Source organism: Hippichthys cyanospilos, chromosome 12 (genome assembly GCF_059441005.1).
Source record: "Hippichthys cyanospilos isolate Australia breed blue-spotted pipefish chromosome 12, RoL_Hcya_1.0, whole genome shotgun sequence".
NCBI classification, from domain to species: Eukaryota; Metazoa; Chordata; class Actinopteri; order Syngnathiformes; family Syngnathidae; genus Hippichthys; species Hippichthys cyanospilos.
Genome location: NC_142380.1, coordinates 16,705,001 through 16,714,992, shown reverse-complemented (window position 1 = coordinate 16,714,992; position 9,992 = coordinate 16,705,001). Strand labels below are relative to the sequence as shown.

Here is a 9,992-nt window from a genome sequence, read left to right as displayed (position 1 = left end):
TTGTATCAGTGTTCTTTTTATTTCATGATTTGTTTGGGGTATTCTGCATCAACAGCATCAAGATGAATGAGATCATGATTTCTGGTTTGTTCATCATCTGTCTTTTTGAGTAAAGAGTGCAGTAGGTCTTTTTCTCCCTCTTGAGTGTCCATTTATATTTGTTTAAAATCTCCATCTTGTTCAGCAACTGTGTCTGCTGGCCACTTGACTGAAATATGGTAGGGCTTCAGCTCCTCCACTGAAACCAAGTCTGGAGCGCGACTCATGAGGTCATGACCGCGGAATGACTTTGGAAAGGCTATGACATCACGTATGCTGGAAGCACCCACCATGATGGACACCAGTCGGTCCAAACCTAAAAGAATGCATGTATTGTATTTTAGGTGGATTTCAGTCTTAATACTATGCATTATTCGTTTTCTTTGGAAATACACAAGGGTTTCATGTATTTATTTGACATTAAAAAAAACCCAGCACAAACAAAATATATTTACTATACTGTATATTTAGGACTTTTTTTGTATTGACAATGCATTCACATGCATGCATTTTTAATTATTTTTTTCCGGTTTGGTCGGTAATGTCATTGAATTTGCTTTATGACATACAGTATTTAGCATTTATTTTTTTTTAAATTAAGTTTAATTGCTTTGATAGTCATTTCCAAATACTTACTTCCCATTTGAATTATACAGATAATATTTTTACCGTTTAATTAAAAATAAATAAATTCACCAAATTCATTCTCCAGTTACAGCCACTAAATCAGCGGTTCTCAAGATGTGTTCCACAGACCTCCGCAGGTCCGTGTCCTGACTGCAGGGGGTCTGAAATATTTGGGGTCATCAACAAAAAATACATATTTGTGTTAATTTCATTTGATTTTATATTAAATTGTGAAAGTATTCATAACTCATCACCAAAGAAATCAATTCAACTAGTTAAATACATTTCTAAAAATTAAGAATTTTGTTATTTGTCAAAAAGCCTCATGTAATCCACGTCATCATCAAAGACCTTGATTATTTATTTAGTCACTAAATAATTGGCAACAACCTGTTTGGGGTAAATGACCAACTTTGTTATGAGGAGGCATGCAATTTGCGATTTTTATTTTGTAAACTTCAGTACGGCTGAAATGCAACATACTGTATATTTGTTTATAATTTTGCTGTCAAATTGAATATGTATGTCGATAAACAGCAAAGGCACTTTGTATATATGTTTGGTTTAAACCTTTACTGGGGATAGTGTCCATAGTGTCGATAGTCTAAACAGAAAAAAACGGCCTGTATTTGGCACACATTTTTCTTATTTTAAGTCCTATACAGGTAAGAATTTTCAGGATTTTAGAGAGATTTAGGTGTGCGTTAGAATTAACGCAATGGCTGTTGCGGACACTTTTGGACGTTTTGCCAGTTTAGAATATTGGCCGAAAATGGTGAAAAAAAAAGGGAAGGTTCCTGATTAAAAAAGTTTGAGAAGCCCAGCACTAAAAAAACATTCCCCCCCCAGAAGAGTCTTTGAACGGAATGGAATCTTACCAAGCGCAATTCCACCATGCGGTGGTGCGCCAGAGTCCAAAGCCTCAAGCAGGTGAGAAAGAACTGTGGGATCCTCCTGAGAAGAAAATGAAGTAGATTTTCTTTATCTTGCAAAGTTCTCAATTATAAAACACACAACAAAGGAGAGACATGTTTTCAAAAAGCAGACAACAAATTCTACAACACCTCCAAATTACCACGGGCAAGACGGAAAGAAGCGTAAAATGGTTGTATTTGTGTTACACCTATTTGTGGAAGTAAACAGGTTCTCCACAACAGCTGGATGTGGTTTTCACCTTGAGGATATTCTTTAAAACGTAAAGCTGCTCTGAAGCTTTGTGAATACGAATCGAACCTCCTCCAACCTCACACCCGTTCAACACAAGGTCATAGTGCTGACCACGAACCTGGAACGACACAAAAAAAGAAAGGTCACAATGCATCCTTTACACCAAAATTGTTAAATTCATCATCCAACGATACAAAAATAACAGTAACCACATACCTTTTCTGGCTTTGTGTAGAGTAACTGTGTGTCCTCTTGTACAGGGGCAGTAAATGGATGATGGGCTGGCTCAAGCTCCTCTGGGTTGTCCTCTTTTGGCAAGAAGAGAGGGAAATCCACCACCCACAGAAAATGAAAGGCTGAAGAATCACGAACTGTCAAGCCATGACACTCCAGGAGCTCTGCACAGTGTAAACGCAGACGACCAAGCATTGGGCGCTAAGAACAAAGCAGATACATATGGTTAATAAAAAGATACTTTTAAAGGAGTCAAATCAGCACTTTTTATGTAGTAACCTTTCCATGGATAGAAACGTATGGTTTCATATGTGCCTTTTTCATACCAGAACTTCACAGGGACCAGCAGCGATCAACAGTAGGTCTCCTGGTTTGGCGGCGGTCTTCTTCAGTAGAGCATCAGTGGTAGACGCTGACAATAGCTTCTGCAGAGGAGATTTCAATGTTCCATCTGCTCTGTACAGCATCACCATCACATCCTTGGGAGAACAGGACAGATACAAGGAGTTTGCGTGTTCTAAATTGGCTATGCATGTGAATGAACAGTCAACGGCTATTTGTCTTAGCATCCTTTGATTGACTGGCAACTACTAATCTAGCTCCATATGATATGTTTTAAACCCAGAGTTAAATTTTGACCAAACTCGGGCTTTTGGATGTTTTTGATGTGTTATAGCAAAGGAAAACATCAGAAAAAAAGAAAAGGAGGCTAAAATATGGCATAAATTGGCAAAACATGTCAATATTCAATATGCCGTCCAGCCGTTCCTTCTCAATGCTTGTAAACCAGAGGTTGAGAGGTACACCCCGCAGATTTCAAATTTAGCTTGTGTTGGGCTCATTCACTGAAATTGGAAGTACAGTAGTATTGTCACTTTTGGACATAAAACCCAGTTTTATCCTGCATTTCCACCCAATTTTTGCATTAATACTTTCAAGGGCAACTTGCCAAGAGGGTGCAATAGAAATTTTTGTGCTTAGACCCAAAAACATCTGAGGGGATGCAAGCGGACAACTTAGAACATTTGCAGGCCTTTCAATGACTTCACTGAGTGGCTTAGCCTGACTCACAAAATGTTCTTGCTATGCATTGTGGGACTTGACAAAAGGCTTTGATCCAAGAATGAAATGTTGCAGGAAAGCTTTTGTTTTGCTGCAGGGAAGCGTTTTACTTCATGCAATGCATTACAATATAACAATATACCAATATAAGCATTGAATAGCTGTTAGCGTTTTTTTTTCCCCCCACAAAAAGAAAATTCTTCGAAAAGAAACAGCCCTAGAATATATACTGTATATATATATATATATATATATATATATATATATATATATATATATATATATATATATATGAGCGAGAGAGAGAGAGAGAGAGAGAGAGAGAGAGTGAGTGTGTGTGTGTATACATTGTGGATGTACACCCTGCAGATGTCAAATTTTCTTGGATAATCACACACAAACACACACAAAAATATAAGTTAAATAGTTATTATCCTCAGCATAACTGAACACTATTCAGCAGTAAGGTGTTTTTTTCTTCCCACTCCATAATTGGTAAAGTAAATTAAAGGAAATTAACCTTCAATACAGTTTGATAAATGCAAACAGTGGCAAACAATTTGACAAACACATATACCTTAACTGCCAAAAACTGAACTGATGTTTGAACTGTTTTTTGAAGTAATAAATGATTTTTTTCCAGTATATAAGCAGCAACAGAGCTAAAAGAACAAACTACAATCAACATTTAAATACAGTAGACCCCTATGTTACAACTTCCCTGATTTACAACATTTTCATGTTGCGACGTAGAGTACTGAGTTTTTTCCGGTTATTACTGTCATGACCCTAGGGGCCTGGCTGTATTTGTGTTGTTTTGCCTTCATCTGCTGGCATTTTTAGGTAGTTGCACTTATTTACCATTGCCGTCTAACTGCTTTCATGCAACGCGTGATTACAATGCTGGTCTGCTATTTGTCGGCGTCTCTTCACGGAGAGGGTGGTCTGCTATTGGTCGGCCTCACTTGTTTAAAATGGCAGAACGGTAAAGCTTTGTTCGATTTTAAGTGGTTACAAAACTGTATTTGTAGTGCATTTTACTGCTTAATTCAAAGTTGAAAGGGTGAGATTGCTAGTGATGTTAAAGAGAGAAGTAAGAAGATGATTTATATGGAAACGATGCTGGAGATAACCCTTATTAGGGAATATGGGCATATCAAGCGGCACTCAAAGGTAAATAAATCCTTTCTATATTTTTAATTTATGATGTTTTCAGATTGTTTACATGTATATTATACATACGTACTACTTACTATACTATTTTGGTACCAATTTTTAATATGTATGTAGAATTTTGATGTTTTTACCTGGGGTTCTAAACACATTAGCTATTTAACATAGGTTTGGATTGCCCGTCATACGCCGAATTCGCCTTACGACCCTAACCGCGGAACGGATTCATGTCGTTACACGGGGGGGGGGGGGGGGGGGGGGGTACTATGATTATTTTCTGTAGAGTCAATCCTCTTACCTGATTAAAATGAGTCTTAGATGATTTTTTGAGGTCTTCTAAATCTTTCCGGGTAAATCGTTTCTGAAAACAAATTAGGGGAAAATCCATGAAAATGCAAAACTAACAAGAATAGGAAGTTATGACTAACCGTATAGCCCTAACCTTTAAAAAAAAAAAAAAAAAAAGAAGTTTGCTCTTACTGTTCCACTTGGGACACAGATGGCCAAAACAGAGCTTCCTGGTGTGCTAAAAGCTGATTTGAAGAAGCCAATATCTGTGGACAGGAAAATATCGCTGACGTCCGTCAACTGAACACAAAGGAATGACAAAGATTCAATGTTAATGCGAGTTATGCAAGAGGAAAGCCACTTGGGGGAAAGCAATTTTGAAAAAAAAAATGTTATTCCAGTATGCGGTGGCTGTTCAAACGTTATTTATTAGTGAGAAGACATACATGGCAATATTTGATTTCAAGTTTGTTTTTTTTTTGTTTTTTTTAATGGAAATTCATTTCTGCCAAATGACCAATAGTACACTGAAAAATAAAAATCCAACACAAAGTAACTTCTAAACACATTTAGAAATCATGTAAACACAGTGATGTACATGATTAATAATTGGGCTTTCTAACAAGCATCTGGATAGGTAATTAATACCAAAAATACATTGCACTGTATCTCAAACCAGTGGTTTGATTATTTTAGTCAAGTGATTTGATTAGTGTACAGCCAATTTTAACACGCAATAAAAACAAAAAACAAACACATGATGCCAAGTGAAGGTAGTTGACTAAACACTCAATAACTATTTAATGTGTTTAACGTCTACAGTTACTTACTACGAGGAATTTAAAAAAAAAAATGTCTGAAGGCAGTGATAAATCACACAAAGGCCAGTAGAAAATGTTTGTGTTCAAAATATGTCATACAGAGACGAAATACCACACCTTCATGTCAAATCTGGTATCAGGTTTGTCAACGCCATAATCCCTCAAGGCCTCTTCGTATGTCATGGTTTGGAAAGGACCTGGGAGGGGGCCTTTTTCTGCAGGCCACGAGTATTTTAACAAACCCTCCACTAGAGCCATGATGCCCGCCTGGTCCACGAAAGACATTTCTATGTCCACCTATGGAGACACATTCACAACAAGGCTGAGAAAAAAAACAAAAACAAAACAAATATACTTTGTCCAGCAATGAAAACCACTATTATGGAGACATATCTTGAAGGCAAGACATTACCTGGGTGAACTCGGGCTGCCGATCAGGTTTGGAGCCCTCATCCCGATAGCACCGAGCAACCTGGAAGTACCTGTGACAGAAATGACGACTATTTTACTTGACATTGTATACAGCTTATCCAAATTTAGGTGACAGATCGTCGTCATGAATTAATAAGTAAATACTGGGAGAGGGGGTCACGAAAACAATATCTCCCACCGACAGAAAGATGAGTGATAACATTGTCCCACCTGTCAATACCAGCCACCATTAGAAGCTGCTTGAACTGCTGAGGACTCTGGGGGAGGGAAAAAAAACGACCCGGGTCTCTGGATGGAACCAAAAACTCTTTGGCTCCCTGATACCGGCAGAAACAGAGATGTTAGACAAGCATTGAGATTTGTAAGATCACAAATCTAGCAGATAACTGTTGTCGAATTTGGGCAGTGTTTAACTATCAGCAGCATTTGACAGTCTTATGTACATAAAAGGGTGATTTTACTTTTCGCCTAAATACAGTAACTTAGGTCAGATACACTGGCTGGCTGTTAAGTTTATATTACATGAGTTTATGCTCTAGTCCTTTATGAAAGGTTGATACCAGAAGGTTAGTCATCCCATTCACCCGGTTTGTCGGGTTCTGACCTGTGGCCAGCCATTTAAGAATTTGTTCAAATAATTTACCGTCTCTTCAAATGTTGGCTCCATAATAAACAATTACACACATGACATTTGGTCGGAATGCACCATACCAAAAACATAGCAAAACCAAAGATGACGCAAATAAGTGAGAGTCGGCGCCCCAAACAAGTACCGAGTTTGTTTTTTAATTAATATGACTCGATGTTGCAGCGTGGAGGTGTCATGCTTTGTACGCCTACAGACATAAGGTAGATAAACTCTATCAATGGCAAACTAATTTTTTCCACACTGGGCGGAAGTGTAGCTTATGCTGTTTTCAATGGAGATTACTTACCCCTGGTGTTCTTTTAAACAATGTTGGTGTTTCTACATCCACAAAACCTACAAGGTGGAAACAAAACACACAAAAAAACCTATGTAAATTCAGAAGCGGCATGGTGGTAGAATGTTTAGCACATTGCCTCACAGTTCAGAGGTTGCGAGTTTGCTTCAGGCGCTGGCCTTTGTGTTGGGTTGGCAATTGGCATGACCTCCACATGCCTGCATGGGTTTTTTCTGGGCATTCTGGTTTCCTCCCACATTTTAAATACATGCATGGGAGGTATATTGGATACTCTAATTGGTCCTTGTGTTGGTGAGTGTCAATGTTTTTTTTGTCTCTATGTGCCTTGTGATTGGCTGGCAACGAGTTCCGTATGTACCCCGCCAAATGCCCAAAGTCAGCTGGCATAGGCTCCCACGACCCTTGAGAGGATAAGCTTTCATGATGATGGATGGATGGATGGATGGATGGATGGATGGATGGATGGATGGATGGATGGACGGGACATGACAGACAACACAAACAAAATTAATGATGCTGTATAGGCACGAGCATCTGACTTTCGGTGTATGAAGCATGGGCACAATTCCCATTCAGTGATTGTGTGAATGTTTGTCAATTTTTATACAGTATGTGGCCTGTAATTGGCTTGTAACCAAGCCAGGGTTGAGGCCACCTTTCGCCCAAAATCAGCTGGGATGGGCAAACGCTTGCAGCCACCCTCAACAGGATATGTAGTACACAAAATGGACGGACGAACGGATGGATGAAAACACAAAAAAATAGCAGTCATTGTCCATACCATGTATATTACAGAGATATTCTCTCATCTTCATTACTAGTTGGGACCTCAGTCGAAGGTTCTTCTGTAAATAAGAAGACCTCAGGTCCAGGTAGCGGAACTGCATGCGTAGAGACTCTGATTTCTGAGCAACAGAAAACATTGTAAAGATTTACATTACCATCATTAACAGTTTGACGAGGATATGTGTAGTCACTTACTTTAACAAAGTCTTTAATTTCAAAGGGCAACTTTTGGCAAATGTTGAAAACTTCCACATGCTCAGCAAGGACTTCTATGTCTCCTGTTGGCATCACCTATCATAAACATAAAATGACTAGTAGAGCACCTCTGAAAGCAAAGACAATCCTGCAGGACAGCTGTAATAATTAGCAACACGTGGCTGCCATGTCACAACTAGATCATTTTTTAGGTTTTGGGTAACAGGCAGTAGTTCATTTGTGTGAAATTGAACTTTGAAAAATTGTGTCCTGATCCAAATGGGGAAAAAAAAGCTGGTAATACATTCTGACTCAGGCTGAATTGCCATGTAGTAACCAACAAGCCTCCATAAAACTTAACTCAGGGCAATAGAAAATGCTTGCATGGCACACACACACACGTATATATATATATATATATATATATATATATATATATATATATATATATATATATATATATATATCATTTAACACATTTAATGCATTTAACACACCTTGTTTTCCTGCCCCGCCGGCCGCTTTCTAACTGTCCCAGTGACCTTAATGACAGACTCAACTGTGAGATTACACAGTACTTCTTTAAGATGGCCTGCAGTCTGCAAACAAGTGGAGACATATCATTTAAACCCAATTCCAAATGTTTTGAGTCAAGGAATTCAAAAGTCATTGCTAGACTATAAAGACAATACCAAATATGACCATGTAGAACACTTACTTCCTGCTGAGGTATAAGTACTTGGGTCAAGCCGCTGAAGTCTCGTAGAATAACAAACAGGTCTTGCCTATTTAGGACACAAGAAGCAATTGTCACAATATAACAAAAAACGTTTCATGACATAGCATCTTTTGCCTGTGCGAGCTGAAAATACATTTAGGAGTTAACAGCATTTGAATGGGCTTCAGTGATATATATATATATATATATATATATATATATATATATATACTGAATAAAAATACCTCAGGTATTGGACCCATCCACACAAGGTGACTTTTTCTCCTACATGCTCAGATCTCAGTTGTCCACAGGTGTGACTCCTAAAAGATAAAGAGTTGCAGCCTGGTGGCAAAAGTGGCATAGTGACAAAGTTAACTCTCTTTTATTACATTTTAATTCATAAAGAAATGGCTATTGAATACGATAACAGTTATGCCATACTATACAAACGTTTTTGGCCAAACACTAAATAATGATGTAATATTTAAATTAAATGTACAGTAGTTTTCTCACTGATAAATTTTCAGAAATGAAAACAATAAGCAGAAAGTGCAAGTAAACAATTGTAAAAAAAATGTGAGAGGCATTTGTCTTTGCTGTTCTTTCTAGTACAGCTTAATCCGAGTGTATCATTCGTTTGTACGTAAACGTCACACGTATACAGTACCTGTGACCGAAGAGATGCTTAAATGCGAAGTGTAAAGGCAGCTCTGGTGTCCGACTTGTGCTCTCGGAATGATGCGTCCTTGACTTGAAATTGACGTTAATTGCCGATAAGCTACTCTATGAGTGCCGAGTGCACAACAGGTTCTCTGCACCATGTGTCTGAATGCTGTTGCCATAATTTATTTGATTTATACCACATGTAAATAATTATTTGCATGGGATATAGTTTCGTTGCTGGAATACACTGTATTGATTGTATCGTCGAAACTGTAACAAGTAATTTAAAAAAGTATTTTACTTTAACTAACTGTCTTCTATAACATCTTTGAGCTTGTATCTATTTCTTTTTTGGGATTCAATCAAACCAAATAAATGACGGCGACAAACCATACAAAACACCGGTCGTTCCAAAGACTTCCGGTCTCATGCCGGACCGATCGATGTTTGTTCACTACCCCAGTGAAGATACAGTCCAAATTCAAGAACCCCTAAAAATAGAACCGTGTTTTTTTCAGCGCTTTGGTCAAATCCACAGCCATTCTTTGTTCACGCCATATCGTTGTGCAGACTGCAGAGTTGTGGAATGGACCCCCGTACGAACGAAAATGGTTTCCTCTAATTTCTTTTTCTTCTCTGGAGTCTGTCCGTAAATATACTCGGCAGCGCCTTCAACTGGCTTCTCTAATAAAATACAGAACAAGTACAATAATGTATACACGCGGGCCGATGTTTTTTCATTCAACTGTATGTGTAGAGATTAAAGTAGTTTCTAAGTAACAATAACAATAATGCTGCATACAGATGGTTTAGTTAGTAGATTTTGTTGTTTTGTCACCG

At 38.1% G+C, this 9,992-nt stretch overlaps 1 protein-coding gene across 1 annotated transcript; it reads right to left on the bottom strand.

The window, feature by feature from the left end:
* Nucleotides 1-3: 3 nt before the first annotated feature.
* Nucleotides 4-9,744, bottom strand: dars2 (aspartyl-tRNA synthetase 2, mitochondrial). The gene is made up of 17 exons (XM_088428999.1): nt 9,157-9,744; nt 8,732-8,831; nt 8,487-8,553; nt 8,266-8,367; nt 7,769-7,864; nt 7,569-7,692; nt 6,779-6,825; nt 6,054-6,160; nt 5,824-5,893; nt 5,529-5,708; nt 4,783-4,890; nt 4,601-4,663; nt 2,394-2,546; nt 2,050-2,268; nt 1,841-1,951; nt 1,545-1,620; nt 4-355 (listed from the first exon to the last, which is right to left on the bottom strand). Exons 1-17 carry the CDS (start codon nt 9,329-9,331, stop codon nt 153-155), a joined length of 2,001 nt encoding a protein of 666 aa, XP_088285125.1. The 5' UTR covers nt 9,332-9,744; the 3' UTR covers nt 4-152.
* Nucleotides 9,745-9,992: the final 248 nt, after the last annotated feature.

What these genes read in the sequence shown, in the direction of transcription:
- dars2 (XM_088428999.1), bottom strand. Translation starts at nt 9,331, where the DNA reads ATGGCAACAGCATTCAGACACATGGTGCAGAGAACCTGTTGTGCACTC. An exon ending in CTGGTCCCTGTGAAGTTCTG is followed by an intron (nt 2,269 to 2,393) that starts GTATGAAAAAGG and finishes CTTTGTTCTTAG; the next exon opens with CGCCCAATGCTTGGTCGTCT. An exon ending in TTTTAAAGAATATCCTCAAG is followed by an intron (nt 1,621 to 1,840) that starts GTGAAAACCACA and finishes TTTTCTTCTCAG; the next exon opens with GAGGATCCCACAGTTCTTTC.